We start from the raw sequence: 24,496 nt of genomic DNA, 5'->3' as shown, positions 1-24,496 counted from the left end.
TACACTTTTTCCTTCACTGTCGACGTTGTCATGACAAAAACACACACAAAAAGTCAAAGCTTCACCCGGATTTGCACTGACCGCAGCTTAACAGTTGTGTGGGTGTTGGTTCTCAGACCTGCGGGCCCAGCTAACCGACCAGATCAAGATTTTGGACTCCCAGGTAGAAGTGAAACAGCAGCAGCTTTCAGACCTTTCGGAGTTCCTCCGTCGACGGGGCGATATCGAGGCCGAGTATGCACGCGCCCTGGATAAACTCACCGAAAGGTTCACGCACAAGACCAAGAAGTGAGTGTGATGTTGATATAAATGTGCTGCGCTGAAGATGACCCCCCCCACCTTCTCTCTGGTCTCCAGGAAGGAGCAGTGGGGACAGTCGGTGTGTCAAGTCTGGTCCGTTTTGCTGACTCAGACTCGTTTGGAGAGTCGTGAGCATTCGGCGTTGGGCGACACCTGCTGCAACACGCTCACACAGCGCTTAGTGCACAGTACGGAGGACTCACATCGGCTGCACAAACGGGTGAGTGGGAGGTTCTGCTTTTTTTTTTGCCCATTTGATTTATTTACAGTGCATGCAGAAAGTATTCAGAGCTTCTTTTTTTCACACATTTTGTTATGTGACGGCCTTATTCCAAAATGGAATAAATGCATTTTTTGTCCTCAAAATCCTACACACAATATCTGATAATGACAATTTATATGTTAAATTATAACTAATTTATAAAAAATAAAATGTCATAAGTCTTCACAGGCTTTGCTCAATACTTTTTGGATGCACCTTTTGTCATGATCCGTGGTCCAAATCATGTTTTTGTTATGTTCTGTTAATTTTGGACTCCTTTAGTTCCTGTTTGTGCACCTTCTGTACTGCAAAAAGTCAGTGTTCAAAAACAAGAGAAAAAAAAATACAAAAATGAGGGGTATTTTATTTGAACTAAGCAAAATTATCTGCCAATAGAACAAGAAAATTTGGCTTGTCAAGACTTAGACTTAGACAAACTTTAATGATCCACAAGGGAAATTGTTCAACACAGTAGCTCAGTTACAATGATGGAAAGTGTAAGGATGGAAAGGACAATGCAGGTATAAATAGACTAATATAGCGATAACAAATCCAACATATATACGAATATATACATAATATGTGTACAGAATAATATATATACAGATATATTATATTATATTACGCTTTAAAACAAAACAAGTAAAATTAACTAACCTAATGGACCCAAAAATACCTTAAAATAAGTATATTTGCACTAATAACAAGTGCACTTTTCTGGTAGAAAAAAAAGAGACCCTTTTTCTCATTATGTTGCAAAATATTCTTAAATGAAGTAAATGCTAGTGCCATTATCTTGACATAATGATATGCGCTCGGCATCATGATTTTTTTTGTTCATGCTTGAAGTAAGAAATTATTACTTTAAAAAAGTAGTTTTATACTTGCGAGTGTTGATGACACAGCTTTGCAACAGTTGATATTCTAGTTTCAAGCATGTTTTACTCAATATAGGTCATCAAATCTCAGCTGTAATATCTTACTGAGATCATTTAGGACCAAAACACTTAAAACAAGTAAAACACTCTAACATAAAATCTGCTTAGTGAGAAGAATGATCTTATCAGACAGAAAATAAGCAAATATCACCCTTATTTGAGATATTTCATCTTACTTAGATTTCACTTTTTGCAGTGTGTGTTTGTTACCATGGCTACTTATGATTTTCACCTGCCTCTGGTGTTCGGGACGCGCACCTGTTTCCAATCAGAGACGTTATTTAAGCCTGCCTTTGCCAGTCAGTCGGCCTGGCGTCATTGTTTGCCTCATGCCTTGCCAAGTAAGTATTGTTTGTTCCATGCCATAGTTTATGCTAGTTGTTCGCTTCATGCCTAAGTCTTGTTTATTTCATGCCACAGTTTCGTGAGGTTCCACGTTCATAGTTCCATGTTTCCTGCGCTGAGTCTTTGCCTTAGCTTCAAGTGCGAACGGCACGTCTTTTCCTTCGACTCGTTTTCTGTTTTTGGTGATGTTTTGACTTCTCAAGAATAAACCATGCTCCTACACTGCAAAAAGTCAGTGTTCAAAAACAAGAAAAAAAAATACAAAAATTAGGGGTATTTTATTGGAACTAAGCAAATAGAACAAGAACCATTGCCTTGTCAAGACTTTAATTTCTGACAAAGGTGCATCAACAAAGTATTGCGGAAAAGCTGTAAATACCTACGTACATGTAATTTTCTTAGTTTTAATACATTTGCAAAATTAAAAACAATTTTTTTTAAATCATTCTCCTTATGGGGTATTTGTTGAATTTTCAGGACAAAAATGGATTCATTTCATTTTGGAATAAGGCTGTAAAATAACAAAATGTGGAAAAAGTGAAGCCTTGTGAAAACATTTCACTGCAAAAAGTCAGTGTTCAAAAACAAGAAAAAAAAAACGAAAATTAGGGGTATTTTTTTTAACTAAGCAAAATTATCTGCCAATAAAACAAGAAAATTTGGCTTGTCCAAAACAATTTTAATTAGCTAACCTCACTGAACCCAAAAAATACCTTTAAAATAAGTATATACTCACTACTAGCAAGTGCACTACTATATGAGTACGTATTTTCTGTTGTTTCATTGAAAATAAAACAGCAAAGTCCATTTGGCTGTCATCTGTTTTAATTATGAGACACAATTGTGTCAAAATCATGATTTTTTTTTTTAATGCTTGAAATAAGAAATGATTACTTTAAAAAAGTAGTTTTATACTTGTGAGTGTTGATGACACAGCTTTGCAACACTTGATATTTGTCATGACTTGGTCCTTGGATTTTGTTTTTCCAGAAGGCAACAGAAAGTTGGCTCGGGCGAGACGGGAATGGGAGTACATGATTTATTTTAACACTATAACTACAAAAAAAGAAGCAAACAAAGGGCGCGCACAAGGGCGGAAGTACAAAACTTGACTATAAACACAAAACTTGCACAACGGCAGAAACTATGAACAATGAAACAAAACTTGCAAACTATGGCATGAATAAAGAAAACTTACTTGGACGAGAAAACGGCATGAAAAAGCGCAGCAAGGGTCATAAGGGTGTGTGGAGAGTGTGTCAGGGGTATGATGTCGCCAGAAAGACAAACTGAAAACAATGAACTTAAATACTACAGACATGATTAGCGAAAACAGGTGCGTGACTCAAAATGTGAAACAGGTGCGTGACGTGACAGGTGAAAACTAATGGTTGCTATGGTGACGAAACAAGAGTGCACAATGAGTCCAAACGTGGAACAGGTGAAACTAATCAAATCAAATCAAATCAACTTTATTTATAAAGCACATTTAAAATTTACCACAGGGGTAGCCAAAGTGCTGTACAATGAACAGGTTAAAAGATAAAACGAGTACCGAGCAAACACAACACAACACAAACAGAACACGATAAAAAATAAATAATTAAAATAGAATTAATAAAAACATAAAAACAGGATCACAGCAGGTGTATTATGGGGCGCCATTGCAGGATGGATATCACTCAGTGTTAAAAGCCATGGAATAAAAGTATGTTTTTAAGAGAGATTTAAAAACAGGAAGAGAGGAGGCTTGTCTAACACTCAGGGGTAGGTCGTTCCAGAGCTTGGGAGCAGCAACGGCGAAAGCTCTGTCACCTCTAAGCTTCAGCCTTGTGTCAGGGACCGTCAACAGCAGCTGATCGGCTGATCTTAAGGATCGGGTGGGGCAGTAAGGCTGAAGGAGGTCGGAGAGATAGGTTGGCGCGAGGTTGTTTAGACATTTAAAAACAAATAAAAGGAGTTTAAAATTGATTCGGTAACGCACAGGGAGCCAGTGAAGGGACGCTAAAATAGGGGTGATGTGCTCACGTCTGCGGGTCTGTGTTAGCAGACGAGCAGCAGAGTTCTGCACGAGCTGCAGGCGGGCGAGGGAGGCCTGGCTAATGCCTACATACAGGGCATTACAATAATCAAAACTAATGGGTAACCATGGAAACAAGACAAGGGAGTGAAAAGCAGGAACTAAAAAGAGTCCAAAACCACACAGCACATGGCCAAACAAAAACATGATCAACACAGACATGACAATATTCTAGTTTCAAGCATGTTTTACTCAATATAGGTCATCAAATCTCAGCAACAAGCTGTAATATCTTACTGAGATCATTTAGGACCAAAACCCTTAAAACATAAAATCTGCTTAGTGAGAAGAATTATCTTATCAGACAGAAAATAAGCAAATATCACCCTTATTTGAGATATTTAATCTTACTTAGATTTCAGTTTTTGCAGTGTTCCGGGTGTGCTATGTTACAAATAAAGACTAGAAACGCCACATCGAGATTGCGTGTCTTTGTAAATAAAGGCCAAAAGTCACGTCAAAGCTGGTCTATGACCTTTCCAATATTAAATGTCATCATGTTATACTGTTGTGTGACATTTTGTCATGTGTTCATCATCGGTTTGTGCCTCGGGGCTAAAAATGGCTCCATAAAATAAATGAATTAAAAATTCCCGACGTACGTTTGCTTCTTTGACCCACTAGAGCAAAGAGGTGGGGATCCAAATGCAGGATGAGCTGCTGAAGGTCACCACTGAGCTGCAGACGGTGAGCATTCCTTGTTCTTTCCCTCGATCATGAACCGTGAAAAAGTAACGTAATCGTGAAGAACGATACTGACGTGCGTTACCTGGCACGCGGCGACGAAGGCTCTGAAGACGTACAACCAGTACCACACGGACTGTCTGATAGCCGAGGGCAAACTGAAGGAGGCCGAGCGTTTGGAGGAGAGACACACCGGCAAGTCCGCAGACCTCGGCCTTGGCCTATCGGGAGGGCAGAGGCGGAGCTCCGTCAAGAAGATGGAGAGATTGATGGAGAAGGTGAGGTCCGAGTTTGTATTAATTAGCACGACAGTAGCTAGATATCGAAGTCAGTCCTGTTTTCTACTCTCTGAATAATATCAACAAATGCTACAGATGTTTGCCGTAAATTTGTGTGTTTGTGATTGAGTGGCATGATTAACATACTTCATACAAAATGACAAAGGTTTATTCAAGTGTACTGGAGAGGAGGCTACGCCGGATAGTCCAACCTCGGATTCAGGAGGAACAGTGTGGTTTTCGTCCTGGTCGTGGAACTGTGGACCAGGTCTATACTCTCGGCAGGGTCCTTGAGGGTGCATGGGAGTTTGCCCAACCAGTCCACATGTGTTTTGTGGACTTGGAGAAGGCATTTGACTGTGTCCCTCGGGAAGTCCTGTGGGGAGTGCTCAGAGAGTATGGGGCAGGGCCGGCCCGTGGCATAGGCCGTATAGGCAAATGCTAAGGGCGCCGTCCATCAGGGGGCGCCACGCCAGTGCCACAAATGTTGGAGAAAAAGAAAAAAAAGTTGGTACTATTATTTCTAAATACAAAAAATAATCCCACGTTAATTAAAATGCAAAGTAAAGCCTATTTATTAGAAATATTATTTGTTACAACATTACGCCCCCCACCGCCCTCCCCTCCCCTCGCACGGTGCGCCCCCTCCCTTCCCGTATCATGACTCTTTTTGGACGTCACCACATCAAAAAATCAACACAAGTTGTCAAAACGGCCAAAACTGTCAGGTGCCCAAGGAAGAAAAAAGAGAAAAGAAGAGGAGTAGAAACGAGAAAAGACAGAGGTAGCAAGTAGGTAACGTTAGCCTACATGAAATTATTTGTCTGTTACAGAATGTGATAGTAGCTGGCTTTTTAGCATTAAGCTAATGTTACATGATTCGGCAATTGCTAATCAATAAATAGCTAGTTCTGTTTTAACGTCGGGTTAATATTGTGGAGGGGGCTAAATTGTTATGGAAAATAATAATGTAACGTTAGGTAATTACAGTACTCCCACCTTACATTCCTCAGGGACATTTGTATTAGATCTTTTAAGCAGGTGTTTTTTGTTTACATTGTTATTGCCTTCTGGTTAGCTAATGTTTGCCCTGCAGGTAATAGTCACTTTTCCACCCCTTTATATATTAGGTATAGTTGTAAGTAAAAAAAAAAAAGGTCAAAGACAAAGCTATTCAGTTTCTTGTGAGTATATACACTTCACTGCCGATGTGGGGGGGCGCCACCTAAAATCTTGCCTAGGGCGCCAGATTGATTAGGGCCGGGCCTGGTATGGGGTATCGGACTGTCTGATTGTGGCGGTTCGCTCCCTGTATGATCAGTGCCAGAGCTTGGTTCGCATTGCCGGTAGTAAGTCGGACACATTTCCAGTGAGGGTTGGACTCCGCCAAGGCTGCCCTTTGTCACCCATTCTGTTCATAACCTTTATGGACATAATTTCTAGGCGCAGTCAAGGCGTTGAGGGGATCTGGTTTGGTGGCTGCTGGATTAGGTCTCTGCTTTTTGCAGATGATGTGGTCCTGATGGCTTCATATGGCCAGGATCTTCAGCTCTCACTGGATCGGTTCACAGCCGAGTGTGAAGCGACTGGGATGAGAATCAGCGCCTCCAAGTCCGAGTCCATGGTTCTCGCCCGGAAAAGGGTGGAGTGCCATCTCCGGGTTGGGGAGGAGACCCTGCCCCAAGTGGAGGAGTTCAAGTACCTGGGAGTCTTGTTCACGAGTGAGGGAAAAGTGGATGGTGAGATCGACAGGCAGATCGGTGCGGCGTCTTCAGTAATGCGGACGCTGTATCGATCCGTTGTGGTGAAGAAGGAGCTGAGCCGGAAGGCAAAGCTCTCAATTTACCGGTCGATCTACGTTCCCATCCTCACCTATGGTCATGAGCTTTGGGTTATGACCGAAAGGACAAGATCACGGGTACAAGCGGCCGAAATGAGTTTCCTCCGCCGGGTTTCGGGGCTCTCCCTTAGAGATAGGGTGAGAAGCTCTGTCATCCGAGGGGAGCTCAAAGTAAAGCCGCTGCTCCTCCACATCGATAGGAACCAGATGAGGTGGTTCGGGCATCTGGTCAGGATGCAACCCGAACGGTGTTTAGGGCACGTCCAACCGGTAGGAAGCCACGGGGAAGACCCAGGACACGTTGGGAAGACTATGTCTCCCGGCTGGCCTGGGAACACCTCGGGATCCCCCGGGAGGAGCTGGACGAAGATGCTGGGGAGAGGAAAGTCTGGGCTTCCCTGCTTAGGCTGCTGCCCCCGCGACCCGACCTCGGATAAGCGGAAGAAGATAGATGGATGGATGGATGGATACAAAATGACTGACAGTTGTTTAAACGTTCTGTGTATGTGAATGGATAGACCAGGGGTCGGCAACCACAAAAACGTTGAAATAGCCAAATTGGACCAAAAATACAACAACAAATCAGTCTGAAGCTGCAAAAAATGAAAAGCCATATATAAGTTTTATAATGAAGGCAACACATGAAATAAGTGTCTACACAGCAAAAAAAAAAGGAAGAAAAAAAATACAAAAATTAGGGGTATTTTATTTGAACTAAGCAAAATTATCTGCCACTACACTGCAAAAAGTGAAATCTAAGTAAGATGAACTATCTCAAATAAGGGTGTTATTTGCTTATTTTCTGTCTGATAAGATAATTCTTCTCACTAAGCAGATTTTATGTTGGAGTGTTTTACTTGTTTTAAGTGTTTTGGTCCTAAATGATCTCAGTAAGATATTACAGCTTGTTGCTGAGATTTGATGACCTATATTGAGTAAAACATGCTTGAAACTAGAATATCAAGTGTTGCAAAGCTGTGTCATCAACACTCACAAGTATAAAACTACTTTTTTAAAGTAATCATTTCCTTACTTCAAGCATGTAAAAAAAAAAAAATCATGATTTTGACACAAATGCGTCCCATAATTAAAACAGATGACAGCCAAATGGACTTTGCTGTTTTATTTTCAATGAAACAACAGAAAATACGTACTCATATAGTAGTACAGTTGTTATTAGTGAGAATATACTTATTTTAAGGTATGTTTGGGTTCATTGAGGTTAGCTAATTTTACTTGTTTTGGAAAGTCTTGACAAGCCAAATTTTCTTGTTCTATTGGCAGATAATTTTGCTTAGTTCAAATAAAATACCCCTATTTTTTTTTTTCTTGTTTTTGAACACTGACTTTTTGCAGTATGTGAATGGATAGACCAGGGGTCGGCAACCACAAAAACGTTGAAATTGCCAAATTGGACCAAGAATACAAAAACAAATCTGTGTGTGGCCGCAAAAAATGAAAAGCCATATATAAGTCTTATGATGAAGTGTCGTAAGTGTCTACACTGCAAAAAGTCAGTGTTCAAAAGGAAGAAAAAAAATACAAAAATGAGGTGTATTTTATTTGAACTAAGCAAAATTATCTGCCAATAAAACAAGAACATTTGGCTTATCAAGACTTTCCAAAACAAGTAAAATTAGCTAACTTCAATGAACCCAAAAATACCTTAAAATAAGTATATTCTCACTAATAACAAGTGCACTTTTCTTGGTAGAAAAAAAAAAGAGACCTTTTTGCTCAATATGTTGAAAAATATTCTTAAATGAAGTAAATGCTAGTGCCATTATCTTGACATAATGATATGCGCTCGGCATTACATTTCTTGAAACCAGCAAACTTATACTAAAAACTAATTTATTGTTCTTAATGGAAAGGCAACAAGGCAACCGCTTGTTACTCTCGGGGTCTCCTAGCCGCTCAGGCAAATCATATTGTCTAAAAATGCATTTTTCCATGGATAACATGACATCATCGCACCAAGTGCGTGCTCTTTCAGTCAATTAGTGCGCATATATACAGCCCGGCCCCCGGACAAAATGTTTTCAATTGTAATTTTGAAGAATTCATCTGAATGTGCATGAACTATTTCTGTTCAAAATTGTTAGAAATGTTAAATGTTTAAATATTAACTGTCAGTTTACTGTACTGTGCCAACTGTACTACTATATGAGTACGTGTTTTCTATTGTTTCATTGAAAATAAAACAGCAAAGTCCATTTGGCTGTCATCTGTTTTAATTATGAGACACAATTGTGTCAAAATCATGATTTTTTTGTTAATTCATGTTTGAAATAAGAAAGTGTCCCGGAAGAGTTAGCGCTGCAAGGGGGTTCTGGGTATTTGTTCTGTTGTGTTTATGTTGCGGATGTTCTCCCGAAATGTGTTTGTCATTCTTGTTTGGTGTGGGTTCACAGTGTGGCGCGTATTTGTAACAGTGTTAAAGTTGTTTATACGGCCACCCTCAATGTGACCTATATGGCTGTTGACCAAGCATGCCTTGCATTTACTTATGTGTGTGTACAAGCCGCATATATTACATGACTGGGCCGGCACGCTGTTTGTATGGAGGAAAATCAGACGTGACGACAGGTTGTAGAGGACGCTACAGGCAGTGCCTTTAAGGCACGCCCCCAATATTGTTGTCCGGGTGGAAATCGGGAGAAATTCGGGAGAATGGTTGCCCCGGGAGATTTTTGGGAGGGGCACTGAAATTCGGGAGTCTCCCGGGAAAATTGGGAGGGTTGTTTGTGTGTGAATGCACAAATGGAAATGTATGTGAATGGACAGACATTTACATTTTGTTTGTGTGTGTGAATGGACAAGGGTATGCACAATATGGGAATGTACATAAGTGTGGGTGTATGTGAATGGACATGCATTCCCATTTTGCTTGTGTGTGAATGGACAAATGGAGGTGGGTATACTGTATGTGAATGGACAGACATTTACATTTTGTTTGTGTGTGAATAGACAAGGGTATACACAATATGGGAATGGACATACATTCCCATTTTGCTTGTGTGTGAATGGACAGATGGAGGTGGGTATACTGTAAGTGAATGGACATGCATTTACATTGTGTTTGTGTGTGAATGGACAGGGGTATACACAATATGGGAATGGACATACATAAGTGTGGGTATATGTGAATGGACATACATTCCTATTTTGCTTGTGTGTGAATGGACAAATGGAGGTGGGTATACTGTATGTGAATGGACAGGCATTTACATTATGTTTGTGTGTGAATGGACAGGGGTATACACAATATGGAAATGGACATAAGTGTGGGTATATGTGAATGGACATACATTCCCATTTTGCTTGTGTGTGAATGGACACATGGAGGTGGGTATACTGTATGTGAATGGAAAGGCATTTACATTTTTTTTGTGTGTGAATGGACAGGGGTATACACAATATGGGAATGGACATAAGTGTGGGTATATGTGAATGGACATACATTCCCATTTTGCTTGTGTGTGAATGGACACATGGAGGTGGGCATACTGTATGTGAATGGACAGGCATTTACATTTTGTTTGTGTGCGAATGGACAAGGGTATACACAATATGGGAATGGACATACGTGTGGGTATATGTGAATGGACATACATTCCCATTTTGCTTGTGTGTGAATGGACAAATGGAGATGGGTATACTGTATGTGAATGGACAGCCATTCCCATTTTGTTTGTGTGTGAATGGACAGGGGTATACACAATATGGGAATGGACATACATATGTGTGGGTATATGTGAATGGACATACATTCCCATTTTGCTTGTGTGTGAATGGACAAATGGAGGTGGGTATACTGTATGTGAATGGACAGACATTTACATTTTGTTTGTGTGTGAATGGACAGGGGTATACACAATATGGGAATGAACATACGTGTGGGTATATGTGAATGGACATACATTCCCATTTTGCTTGTGTGTGTATGGACAAATGGAGGTGGGTATACTGTATGTGAATGGACAGACATTTACATTTTGTTTTTTTGTGTGAATAGAGAAGGGTATACACAATATGGGAATGGACATAAGTGTGGGTATATGTGAATGGACATACATTCCCATTTTGCTTGTGTGTGAATGGACAAATGGAGGTGGGTATACTGTAAGTGAATGGACAGACATTTCCATTTTGTTTGTGTGTGAATGGACAAGGGTATATACAATATGGGAATGTACATACATATGTGTGGGTATATGTGAATGGACATACATTCCCATTTTGCTTGTGTGTGATTGGACAAATGGAGGTGGGTATACTGTAAGTGAATGGACAGACATTCCCATTTTGTTTGTGTGTGAATGGACAAAAGTATATACAATATGGGAATGTACATACATATGTGTGGGTATATGTGAATGGACAGACATACAATGGATGTTTGTGTGTGTGTGCAGAGGCACGGCCGAGTGCAGGAGACCCAGCTGAAGTGCACCAAGGCCCGCAACGACTACCTGCTCAACCTTGCCGCGGCCAACGCCGCCATGAACAAGTACTACCTGCAAGACGTCAGCACGCTCATTGACGTAAGAAACCGCCGCTCTCGCTCGCGTCACCACCCGCCGTCACCCGCGCTCTCCGTCCACCAGTGCTGCGACCTCGGCTTCCACCCGTCCGTGGAGAGGGCGATGAAGTGCTACCTGGCCAGCAGGTGGCGCATCCAGAAGACGGAGGAGGCGGGGCTGAAACAGCTGGAGGCTGCGGTGACGTCGCTGGACCAGGGCGGCGACAGAGATGCTCTGCTTCAGCAGCACGACTCCGCCTTCTGCCTTCCCTTCAGGTTCAACTACCACCCGCATGAGGGCGACCAGGTGTGTGGTCTCAATGGAAACAATATAAGACCTGAATACATAATAAAACAGTTATACTGTCATATTGAGTAAAAAAACGAACTTGTGTTTTTGCAAACCTTACAATTTTTTTTTTTTTCCGGTAAAACTCACAAAGATACATTAATTCAGGCATTATTAGCCATTTTGCATGTGTGGTTTAGGAGTTATGTTTAAATAACTGCCGTATTGAGTGTGGCAGTTATACTGTCATTAGGAGTAAAACCTAATTGTTGTACTTGTAAACCTTACCAAAATACCTGATTCTGAAATATATATATATATATATATATATATATATATATATATATATATATATATTTTCTTTTTTTTAAGACATGTACCGTATTTTTCGGAGTATAAGTCGCACCTGCCGAAAATGCATAATAAAGAAGGAAAAAAACATTATGCAACTTTCATAAACTATGAAAAAAACTGCGACTTATAGTCCGAAAAATACGGTATGTCGTGCGTACGAGAAACTTTTTATACAATTTTTTTTTTTTTTAATAATAATTTAATTTATTTAAATTTGTAATATATTTTAGACATGTATCTCGTCCGCACGAGTTTCTTTTTATAAAATTATTTTAAAAATGTTTTAAAAATTAATTTTTTTTTAATTTTAATTTTTTTTTAGACATGTATCTCGTGCGCACGAGAAACTTTTTATAAAATTATTCAAAAAAAATAATAATTTAATTTATTTAAATTTTTTATATATTTTAGACATGTATCTCATGCGCACGAGAGTTTCTTTTTATAAAATTATTATTTTTTTAAAAATAAATTACTTTTTTTCATTTTTATTTTTTTTAGACATGTACCTTGTGCGCACGTGAAACTTTTTATAAAATTTTTTTTTTTTTTTTTTAATAATTTAATTTATTTTAATCTTTTATTTTTTTAGACATGTATCTCATGCGCACGAGAGTTTCTTTTTTATAAATTTTTTTTTTTTTTTTAATTACTTTTTTTTTTTTTAATGTTTTTTTAGACATGTATCTCGTGAGCACGAGAAACTATCTCGTGCGCACGAGAGTTTCCTTTTATAAAATTATTAAAAAAAAAAATATATATATATATATATATATATATAATAATTTTTTTTTTTTTTAGACATGTATCTCCTGCGCAGGAGAAAGTTTCTTGTGCGCACGAGATACATGTCTTAAAAAAAATAAAAATAAAAATAAAAAATCACCGCACCTAGTGTGTGTGTGACAATCATTGGCACTTTAACTTTTAACATTTTACAAACAATTTGACAGATTTTTGAGCGCCGTGTGTAATGTTCTATATTCTCAGCAGAACATATACAGTATTGCTGTTGTTTACTGGCGTAAACTTGCAGTTTACATGTATCTCTTATGTATGACTGCCATTTCCTGGTCACATTTATCTCTGCACCATGTACCAAATAACATAGCTTCGAGGTCGGTAAGCACAACCAGAATGATGCCGTACATTAGGCGCACCGGGTTATAAGGCGCACTGTCGATTTTTGAGAAAATGAAAGGATTTTAAGTGCGCCTTATAGTCCAGGAAAATATGGTATAATTGTCATATCAGGTCTGACTTTGGTACTTGTCTGTACTTCAGGTGTGCGAGGTGAGTGCGGAGAGCCAGGTGAGGTACGAGCTGGAGACCAGATTTCAGCAGCTTCAGTCTCGACTCGCTGCTGTCACGCTGGAAACAGAGGAGGTGAGATGACCTCGGTCCACACCGTTCTTAGCCACCGACGACAATCTGTCATCTGGTATGTTGATTGTAATCCATCTGTTGCCCGTGTCAGGTCAGTAAAACCCTCAAAGCCACGCTGAGCGCCCTGCTGGACTGCATGTGCGACAGCGACTGCAACCCCTCCTCCGACATACCCGGCGGCCTTTCGCACGAGCCCCCCGGAGGAGGAGCCAGCGCCCCAAAACTTACCCTCGCCAAGCGTCGGGCCAATCAGCAAGAGACTGAGACATACTATTTAACGGTGAGTAAATAAGTACGTGTACCGTAAACGCTCCAGTTAACACCTCTTGTGTATTTACCATTTACAGCTGTGGCTGTAGGCAACCTTCCGACAAAGTTATTGACTTTACAGTGTTATACTTGCCATACTGTTGTTTACGATGAAGTCATCAGGGCTATTAATGCTGACTGAGCAGCTGGCAGGATACTGCTATTAAAACATTGGTGCTGTTTTTAAATCACCATATACAAACCCCGTTTCCATATGAGTTGGGAAATTGTGTTAGATGTAAATATAAACGGAATACAATGATTTGCAAATCCTTTTCAACCCATATTCAGTTGAATGCACTACAAAGACAAGATATTTGATGTTCAAACTCATAAACTTAATTTTTTTCCTGCAAATAATAATTAACTTAGAATTTCATGGCTGCAACACGTGCCAAAGTAGTTGGGAAAGGGCATGTTCACCACTGTGTTACATGGCCTTTCCTTTTAACAACACTCAGTAAAGGTTTGGGAACTGAGGAGACACATTTTTTAAGCTTCTCAGGTGGAATTCTTTCCCATTCTTGCTTGATGTACAGCTTAAGTTGTTCAACAGTCCGGGGGTCTCCGTTGTGCTATTTTAGGCTTCATAATGCGCCACACATTTTCAATGGGAGACAGGTCTGGACTATAGGCAGGCCAGTCTAGTACCCGCACTGTTTTACTATGAAGCCACGTTTATGTAACACGTGGCTTGGCATTGTCTTGCTGAAATAAGCAGGGGCGTCCATGGTAACGTTGCTTGGATGGCAACATATGTTGCTCCAAAACCTGTATGTACCTTTCAGCATTAATGTTGCCTTCACAGATGTGTAAGTTACCCATGTCTTGGGCACTAATACACCCCCATACCATCACACATGCTGGCTTTTCAACTTTGCGCCTATAACAATCCGGATGGTTCTTTTCCTCTTTGGTCTGGAGGACACGGCGTCCACAGTTTCCAAAAACAATATGAAATGTGGACTCGTCAGACCACAGAACACTTTTCCAATTTGTATCAGTCCATCTTAGATGAGCTCAGGCCCAGCGAAGCCGACGACGTTTCTGGGTGTTGTTGATAAACGGTTTTCGCCTTGCACAGGAGAGTTTTAACTTACACTTACAGATGTAGCGACCAACTGTAGTTACTGACAGTGGGTTTCTGAAGTGTTCCTGAGCCCATGTGGTGATATCCTTTACACACTGATGTCGCTTGTTGATGCAGTACAGCCTGAGGGATCGAAGGTCATGGGCTTAGCTGCTTACGTGCAGTGATTTCTCCAGATTCTCTGAACCCTTTGATGATATTACGGACCGTAGATGGTGTAATCCCTAAATTCCTTGCAATAGCTGGTTGAGAAAGGTTTTTCTTAAACTGTTCAACAAATTGCCCACGCATTTGTTGACAAAGTGTTGACCCTCGCCCCATCCTTGTTTGTGAATGACTGAGCATTTCATGGAATCTACTTTTATACCCAATCATGGCACCCACCTGTTCCCAATTTGCCTGTTCACCTGTGGGATGTTCCAAATAAGTGTTTGATGAGCATTCCTCAACTTTATCAGTATTTATTGCCACCTTTCCCAACTTCTTTGTCACGTGTTGCTGGCATCAAATTCTAAAGTGAATGATTATTTGCAAAAAAAAAAAAGTTTATCAGTTTGAACTTCAAATATGTTGTCTTTGTAGCATATTCAACTGAATATGGGTTGAAAATGATTTGCAAATCATTGTGTTAGGTGTAAATATAAATGGAATACAATTTCCCAACTCATATGGAAACAGGGTTTGTATAAGTCGCACTGGAGTATAAGTCGCATTTTTTGGGGACATTTATTTGATAAAAGCCAACACCAAGAATAGACATTTGAAAGGCAATTTAAAATAAATCAAGAATAGTGAACAACAGGCTGAATAAGTGTACGTTATATGAGGCATAAATAACCAACTGGTATGTTAACGTAACATATTATGGTAAGAGTCATTCAAATAACTATAACATATAGAACATGCTATACGTTTACCAAACAATCTGTCACTCCTAATCGCTAAATCCCATGAAATCTTATACGTCTAGTCTCTTACGTGAATGAGATAAATAAAATTATTTGATGTTTTAAGGTAATGTGTTAATAATTTCACACATAAATCGCACCTGAGTATAAGTCGCACTTATGAAAAAAACTGCGACTTATAGTCCGAAAAATACGGATAAATACTATAAATATACTCCTCCCCCCTTAACCCCGCTCCCGGCATAGCCCATCCTGACCCCGCCCACCTCAACACCCCCCCCACCCCAATCTCCCGAATTTGGAGTTCTGAAGGTTGGCAAGTATGACTCTGTATAATCTGAGACAGGATGTGAAATAACAAATATTCCATAAAGAGAAGAAAACAGTGAATCTCTTGTCTTTTATTTGTATTTCTTTTATTGCTATAGAAAGTAAAGGAGTTTCTCACCAGCAGCTCTCTGACTTCCAAACTTCAAGCCAAACACGATCTTCTCCAAGATGCCATACAGAAAGGTACGTTCACACCATCACAGAGGCTGGCCACGCTGGAAACCTTTTAAAAAGAAATCCATTTCCTTCTCCCTCTCCTCCAGCCGAGGCAGTCAACACAGACCCCTCCAGGTAAAAAAAAAAAAAGTGTCTTTACACTGCAAAAAGTGAAATCTAAGTAAGATGAAATATCTCAAATAAGGGTGATATTTGCTTATTTTCTGTCTGATAAGATAATTCTTCTCACTAAGCAGATTTTATGTTAGTGTTTTACTTGTTTTAAGGGTTTTAAATAATCTCAGTAAGATATGTTGCTGAGGTTTGATGACCTATATTGAGTAAAACATGCTTGAAACTAGAATATCAACTGTTGCAAAACTGTGTCATCAACACTCACAAGTATAAAACTACTTTTTTAAAGTAATCATTTCTTACTTCAAGCATGAAAAAAAAAAATCATGATGCCGAGCGCTAGAGATGCGCGGATAGGCAATTATTTCATCCGCAACCGCATCAGAAAGTCGTCAACCATCAGCAATCCACCCGATCTAACATTTGATCAGAACCGCATCCGCCCGCCATCCGCCCGCACCCGCCCGTTGTTATATATCTAATATAGACGATGCAAGGCATTAGTGAGGTTATAAAGCTTTTGCCTGTTAAAGAAAGGAGACTGATCCAATGCAGTACAGACATTCGTGTGCCACGCTGTCACGACCCAGACGCACACCAGTGTGCAATCATATGGGAGCCGCGCTGAGCGCACCTCCAAGCGCGTCTCGCTGCCGGCGACGGCCGGGTATATGGGCCCGACGCTCCAGCGCCATCCATTTTCAGGGCTAGTTGATTCGGCAGGTGGGTTGTTACACACTCCTTAGCGGGTTCCAACTTCCATGGCCACCGTCCTGCTGTCTATATCAACCAGGGTGAGCCCCACCCCTTTCGTGAGCGCACTGCGCGCGGAGTGACCCCTGTTACGCGCCCCCGGCAACAGGGGTGGCGGGCAGGTAAGCTGCGCGGGCGGAGCGCGCGGAGTGATCCCTGTTACGAGCCCCCGGCCACGGGGGTGGCGGGCAGGTAAGCTGCTTACCTGCTGCGCGTGACGCCGGCCGCGGCGAAGGCGGACGAGGCGGGGTGTCGGTGCGGTGGGCGCGGTGGTGACCCTGGACGTGCGTCGGGCCCTTCTCGCGGATCGCCTCAGCTACGGCTCCCGGTGGGGCCCTCTCGGGGGAAGGGGCCTCGATCCCGGACCCCGGCGAGGCGTCGGGGGCCTTCTCCGCGCCGTAAAAGTGTCCATCTCTTTTTTTTTTTTTTTTCTGTTGTGGCATATGCTGCAGGTGCCTGCTCGTTTTTCGTATGTGGGTAACAACATTTAACTATGTATATATATTTCCGAATTGGTTTAACTGCCACCCGCCTGAATCTATTTAAAATCTAATTTTTTTTTATTTCAATCGCCCGACCCGACCCGACCCGCTGATAAAATCTTAATTTTTTAAAATTTCATCCGCCCGATCCGCGGATAATCCGCGGACTCCGCGGTTGTGCCCGCAAACCGCGCATCTCTACCGAGCGCATATCATTATGTCAAGATAATGGCACTAGCATTTACTTCATTTAAGAATATTTTTCAACATATTGAGCAAAAAGGTCTAATTTTTTTTCCACCAAGAAAAGTGCACTTGTTATTAGTGAGAATATACTTATTTTAAGGTATTTTTGGGTTCATTGAGGTGAGCTAATTTTACTTGTTTTGAAAAGTCTTGACAAGCCAAATTTTCTTGTTCTATTGGCAGATAATTTTGCTTAGTTCAAATAAAACACCCCTCATTTTTGTATTTTTTTTTCTTGTTTTTGAACACTAACTTTTTGCAGTGTACTGGGGGGAGAAAAATAAAAGTGGTGTGTCTGAAAGAGGGAGAGGAGAGCAGAGAGGCCGTTTTAAACCATTTTCCATTTCCATTTTTGTCATAACTGCAGTGTGACTAATAGCTGCAATTAGCGAGCATCATTACGGTCTGTGTTAATACCCACAAAGAAAAATGCCCATGTTGCAATTTATGATGTACTTCCCAGAGTTCAGTGTGCTCGCTTGGTGCGCGCACGGAAGTCCAGACCCGTGTCTGAATTTTGCCACACACTCTTCACCACAGATATACTGTCCTACATACAGGTAACACTGATGTTATCTCCTCTTTTAGTAATAATAGTTTGATTATTCTCATTTGCCTGCATCCACTGCACCCCCAGTCTGCCTACAGCAGGGGTCGGCAACCCGCGGCTCTTTAGCGCCGCCCTAGTGGCTCTCTGGAGCTTTTTCAAAAATGTATGAAAAATGGAAAAAGTTGAGGGGAAAAAAATACATTTTTTGTTTTAATATGGTTTCTGTAGGAGGACAAACATGACACAAACCTCCCTAATTGTTATAAAGCACACTGTTTACAGGTAAAAGCCAGTAAATTAGAATATTTTGAAAAACTTGATTTATTTCAGTAATTGCATTCAAAAGGTGTAACTTGTACATTATATGTATTCATTGCACACAGACTGATGCATTCAAATGTTTATTTCATTTAATTTTGATGATTTGAAGTGGCAACAAATGAAAATCCAAAATTCCGTGTGTCACAAAATTAGAATATTACTTAAGGCTAATACAAAAAAGGGATTTTTAGAAATGTTGGCCAACTGAAAAGTATGAAAATGAAAAATATGAGCATGTACAATACTCAATACTTGGTTGGAGCTCCTTTTGCCTCAATTACTGCGTTAATGCGGCGTGGCATGGAGTCGATGAGTTTCTGGCACTGCTCAGGTGTTATGAGAGCCCAGGTTGCTCTGATAGTGGCCTTCAACTCTTCTGCGTTTTTGGGTCTGGCATTCTGCATCTTCCTTTTCACAATACCCCACAGATTTTCTATGGGGCTAAGGTCAGGGGAGTTGGCGGGCCAATTTAGAACAGAAATACCATGGTCCGTAAACCAGGCACGGGTAGATTTTGCTCTGTGTGCAGGCGCCAAGTCCTGTTGGAACTTGAAATCTCCATCTCCATAGAGCAGGTCAGCAGCAGGAAGCATGAAGTGCTCTAAAACTTGCTGGTAGACGGCTGCGTTGACCCTGGATCTCAGGAAACAGAGTGGACCGACACCAGCAGATGACATGGCACCCCAAACCATCACTGATGGTGGAAACTTTACACTAGACTTCAGGCAACGTGGATCCTGTGCCTCTCCTGTCTTCCTCCAGACTCTGGGACCTCGATTTCCAAAGGAAATGCAAAATTTGCATGGTTGGGTGATGGTTTGGGGTGCCATGTCATCTGCTGGTGTCGGTCCACTCTGTTTCCTGAGATCCAGGGTTAACGCAGCCGTCTACCAGCAAGTTTTAGAGCACTTCATGCTTCTTGCTGCTGACCTGCTCTATGGAGATGGAGATTTCAAGTTCCAACAGGACTTGGCGCCTGCACACAGCGCAAAATCTACCCGTGCCTGGTTTACGGACCATGGTATTTCTGTTCTAAATTGGCCCGCCAACTCCCCTGACCTTAGCCCCATAGAAAATCTGTGGGGTATTGTGAAAAGGAAGATGCAGAATGCCAGACCCAAAAACGCAGAAGAGTTGAAGGCCACTATCAGAGCAACCTGGGCTCTCATAACACCTGAGCAGTGCCAGAAAGTCATCGACTCCATGCCACGCCGCATTAACGCAGTAATTGAGGCAAAAGGAGCTCCAACCAAGTATTGAGTATTGTACATGCTCATATTTTTCATTTTCATACTTTTCAGTTGGCCAACATTTCTAAAAATCCCTTTTTTGTATTAGCCTTAAGTAATATTCTAATTTTGTGACACACGGAATTTTGGATTTTCATTTGTTGCCACTTCAAATCATCAAAATTAAATGAAATAAACATTTGAATGCATCAGTCTGTGTGCAATGAATAAATATAATGTACAAGTTACACCTTTTGAATGCAATTACTGAAATAAATCAAGTTTTTCAAAATATTCTAATTTACTGGCTTTTACCTGTATATTAAACATGCTTCACTGATTCGAGTATTTGGCGAGCGCCGTTTTGTCCTACGAATTTTGGCAGTCCTTGAACTCACCTTAGTTTGTTTACATGTATATCTTTCTGCGTTTTATGCCACTTATTTTTCTGTCTCATGTTGTCCACCAAACTTTTAACGTTGTGCATGAATCCACAAAGGTGAGTTTTGTTGATGTTATTGACGTGTGTGGAGTGCTAATTAGACATATTTGGTCAGTGCCTGACTGCGAGCTAATCGATGCTAACATGCTATTTAGGCTAGCTATATGTACATATTGCATCATTATGCCTCACTTGTAGCTATATTTGAGCTCATTTAGTTTCCTTTAAGTCATATTAATTCAATTTATATCTCATAACACACTATCTGTATGTAATAATGGCTTTTAATTTTTTGCGGCTCCAGACAGATTTGTTTTTGTATTTTTGGTCCAATAAGGCTCTTTCAACATTTTGGGTTGCCGACCCCTGGCCTACAGTATGGTCCGCTTATGACTTATTTATGGCCTTTTCAATCCATTTCCCCCCTTTTATCTGTTCCCCTCTTCTAAAAAGGGATTAAAACGCTCTTGCCTCCTCTCTTTCTCTCCACTTTTCTCACTTTGTGTTCTTACGTGCACTTTGCACCACTGCTTCTAAATCTTTAGTCCTCTTATTTTTATTTTTATCCTTACCTCTTTTTTCTCTTTCCCGTTGTGCTTTGCTTGCTGTAGAAGAAGAAGAAGAATGTCTCGTACACAGGTACCAAATTAACTCTTATCTCTCTCTTATTCATGGGGTCATGGCCCTATATCTCATTTGCAAAAACTGAAATCTAAGTAAGATGAAATATCTCAAATAAGGGTGATATTTGCTTATTTTCTGTCTGATAAGATAATTCTTCTCACTAAGCAGATTTTATGTTAGAGTGTTTTACTTGTTTTAAGTGTTTTGGTCCTAAATGATCTCAGTAAGATATTACAGCTGAGATTTGATGACCTATATTGAGTAAAACATGCTTGAAACTAGAATATCAAGTGTTGCAAAGCTGTGTCATCAACACTCACAAGTATAAAACTACTTTTTAAAGTAATTATTTCTTATTTCAAGCATGAAAAAAAAATCATGACTTTGACACAATTGTGTCTCATAATTAAAACAGATGACAGCCAAATGGACTTTGCTGTTTTATTTTCAATGAAACAATAGAAAATAAGTACTCATAAAGTAGTACAGTTGGCACAGTACAGTAAACTGACAGTTAATATTTAAACATTTAACATTTCTAACAATTTTGAACAGAAATAGTTCATGCACATTCAGATAAATTCTTCAAAATTACAATTAAGAAATGTTTGGCCGGGGGCTGGGCTGTATATATGCGCACTAATTGACTGAAAGAGCACGCACTTGGCGCGATGATGTCATGTTATCCATGGAAAAATGCATTTTTAGACAATATGATTTGCCTGAGCGGCTAGGAGACCCCGAGAGTAACAAGCGGTTGCCTTGTTGCCTTACCATTAAGAACATTAAATTAGTTTTTAGTATAAGTTTGCTGGTTTCAAGAAATGTAATGCTGAGCACATATCATTATGTCAAGATAATGGCACTAGCATTTACTTCATTTAAAGGGGAACATTATCACCAGACCTATGTAAGCGTCAATATATACCTTGATGTTGCAGAAAAAAGACCATATATTTTTTTAACCGATTTCCGAACTCTAAATGGGTGAATTTTGGCCAATTAAACGCCTTTCTATTATTCGCTCGCTCTCGTGATGTCACATCGGGAAGCAATCCGCCATTTTCTCACTTTCGTCGGTGTGTTGTCGGAGGGTGTAACAACACGAACAGGGACGGATCCAAGTTGCACCAGCGGCCCAAAGATGCGAAAGTGGCAAGAAATTGGACGAAATTTGTTCAAAATACGAGGGTGTGGGGAAAGCCGACAAAATGGTCAGTCGTTTGTTCCGCACACTTTACCGACGAAAGCTATGCTACGACAGAGATGGCAAGAATGTGTGGATATCCTGCGACACTCAAAGCAGATGCATTTCCAACGATAAAGTCAAAGAAATCTGCCGCCAGACCCCCATTGAATCTGCCGGAGTGTGTGAGCAATTCAGGGACAAAGGACCTCGGTAGCACAGCAAGCAATGGCGGCAGTTTGTTCCCGCAGACGAGCGAGCTAAACCCCCTGGATGTCTTGGCTCACATCGCTTCTACCGTCCCTTAAGCCACCGAAGATGATCAAGAGAAGAATATCGACACTAGCCATACTTGCCAACCCTCCCGAATTTTCCGGGAGACTCCCGAAATTCAGCGCCTCTCCCGAAAACCTCCCGGGACAAATATTCTCCCGAAAATCTCCCGATTTTCAGCCGGAGCTGGAAGCCACGCCCCCTCCAGCTCCATGCGGACCTGAGTGAGGACAGCCTTTTTTCATGACGGGAGGACAACAGGGTGACAAGAACTAAATCATCCAGACTAGAGATAAATTGTATTATTATGTTTATCTTACCTAAAAATAAATATATATATTAATTAAAAAAAAAAAAAAACTAAATACATGTTTACTATATTTTGCTAAAAACATCAAAATTAATTGTATTTTTATTTGCATTTTTTCGTGACTCCTTATTACATCCAGCCATAGAATTATACATTAAAATAAACATATTTGAAATAATTGATTTTAAATTATCATAATAATTCATTTAAAATGACCATATTTAATTATTAATATAATTGCTTGTTTATCAACAACTTTAGCATTTTATTCATTACATTTTGAAACTCTCAGAAGCCAAGTTATGTATTATTCCTTAATATTTATTTATGCAAGTTTGAAGTATCAATTATCTAAACACAGTTTTGTTTGCATATTTTCAGGATGTAGATATATACATATATATATATATATATATATATATATATATATATATATATATATGTATGAAATACTTGACTTGGTGACTTCTAGCTGTCAATATACTCCTCCCCTCTTAACCACGCCCCCAACCACGCCCCGCCCCACCCCGACCACGCCCCCACCTCCCGAAATCTGAGGTCTCAAGGTTGGCAAGTATGACACTAGCTTCCCTGGCCTGCTGACATCAACTCCAAAACTGGACAGATCAGCTTTCAGGAAAAGAGAGCGGATGAGGGTATGTCTACAGAATATATTAATTGATGAAAACCTCATTCATTACTCGCGGTTTTACGTAAATTATTATACATAAACTGTGTCTACCAATAATTTAGCTTAAAAACATTCATTTTTTTCAATCATTCGAGTACATTCGGGTAGTCTTGTGTAATGCAGTATTTTGTATCTATTTAGGTATGGTTAACCTGAGTGCTGAAATTGTGGAAAAATATATGTTCTTAGCGCGCCTGAAATGGGCTGTCTGCACTCTCAAAGTGCATGTTGTTGCCAAATGTATTTCATATGTTGTAAACCTAGTTCATAGTTAGTAATTATCTTATCAGACAGTGGTAAGCCGCTGAAATCCGAGTCTGAATCCGAGCTAATGTCGCTATACCTTGCTGTTATTTCCGCCATGTTTGTTTGTATTGGCATCACTATGTGACGTCACAGGAAAATGGACGGGTGTATATAACGATGGTTAAAATCAGGCACTTTGAAGCTTTTTTTTAGGGATATTGCGTGATGGGTAACATTTTGAAAAAAACTTCGAAAAATAAAATAAGCCACTGGGAACTGATTTTTACTGGTTTTAACCCTTCTGAAATTGTGATAATGTTCCCCTTTAAGAATATTTTTCAACATATTGAGCAAAAAGGCCTTTTTGTTTTTGTACCAGAAAAGTGCACTTGTTATTAGTGAGAATATACTTATTTTTGGGTTCGTTGAAGTTAGCTAATTTTACTTGTTTTGGAAAGTCTTGACAAGCCAAATTGTCTTGTTCTATTGGCAGATAATGTTGCTTAGTTCAAATAAAATACCCCTCATTTTTGTATTTTTTTTCTTTCTTGTTTTTGAACACTGACTTTTTGCAGTGCACATTTGAGTTTTATGTTAAACGCACTCAAGGGGGGAAAAGGGATTAGTTGAGAATCGGGGATATTGACTAAATGAGTTGTACGGTTCAATAAAGACAGGGTCACTTTCTCTCCTGGAGCCAATTATAGCATGGCTTCCCACCAAGATGTACCATTTAGAGCAGGGGTGTCAAAGTCAAGGAATAATCTACGTTCCCCGGGATGATATTTGATTAGTATTAGAAGCGGCCCGCAGGCCACAGCCGCCTGCACGCACCAATACTCCATTAGTGTTTGATTGATTGATTTATTGATTAAAACTTGTATTAGTAGATTGCACAGTACAGTACATATTCCGTACAATTGACCGCTAAATG

General features: G+C 40.2%; 1 protein-coding gene across 4 annotated transcripts in view; it reads left to right on the top strand.

The window, feature by feature from the left end:
• The window catches only part of LOC133615456 (SLIT-ROBO Rho GTPase-activating protein 3-like), a 112,332-nt gene that overhangs the window by 55,875 nt on the left and 31,961 nt on the right, over positions 1–24,496 (top strand). For all 4 annotated transcript variants that reach the window (XR_009816714.1, XM_061974068.1, XM_061974058.1 and 1 more), the window contains exons 3-13: positions 117–288; positions 358–520; positions 4,550–4,612; positions 4,714–4,887; positions 11,146–11,274; positions 11,338–11,559; positions 13,180–13,281; positions 13,373–13,561; positions 16,017–16,101; positions 16,182–16,209; positions 20,844–20,871. Coding sequence is in view for 3 of the 4 variants with exons in the window: in XM_061974068.1 (XP_061830052.1) it covers positions 117–288; positions 358–520; positions 4,550–4,612; positions 4,714–4,887; positions 11,146–11,274; positions 11,338–11,559; positions 13,180–13,281; positions 13,373–13,561; positions 16,017–16,101; positions 16,182–16,209; positions 20,844–20,871 (1,355 nt within the window). In the remaining variant the exon portion in view is untranslated. The remainder of the gene's footprint in view (positions 1–116; positions 289–357; positions 521–4,549; positions 4,613–4,713; positions 4,888–11,145; positions 11,275–11,337; positions 11,560–13,179; positions 13,282–13,372; positions 13,562–16,016; positions 16,102–16,181; positions 16,210–20,843; positions 20,872–24,496) is intronic.

This window comes from Nerophis lumbriciformis, linkage group LG01 (genome assembly GCF_033978685.3).
Source record: "Nerophis lumbriciformis linkage group LG01, RoL_Nlum_v2.1, whole genome shotgun sequence".
In the NCBI taxonomy this organism is placed as follows: domain Eukaryota; kingdom Metazoa; phylum Chordata; class Actinopteri; order Syngnathiformes; family Syngnathidae; genus Nerophis; species Nerophis lumbriciformis.
Note: the sequence above shows the minus strand (reverse complement) of the source record. Positions and strands in the feature narration are given on the sequence as shown.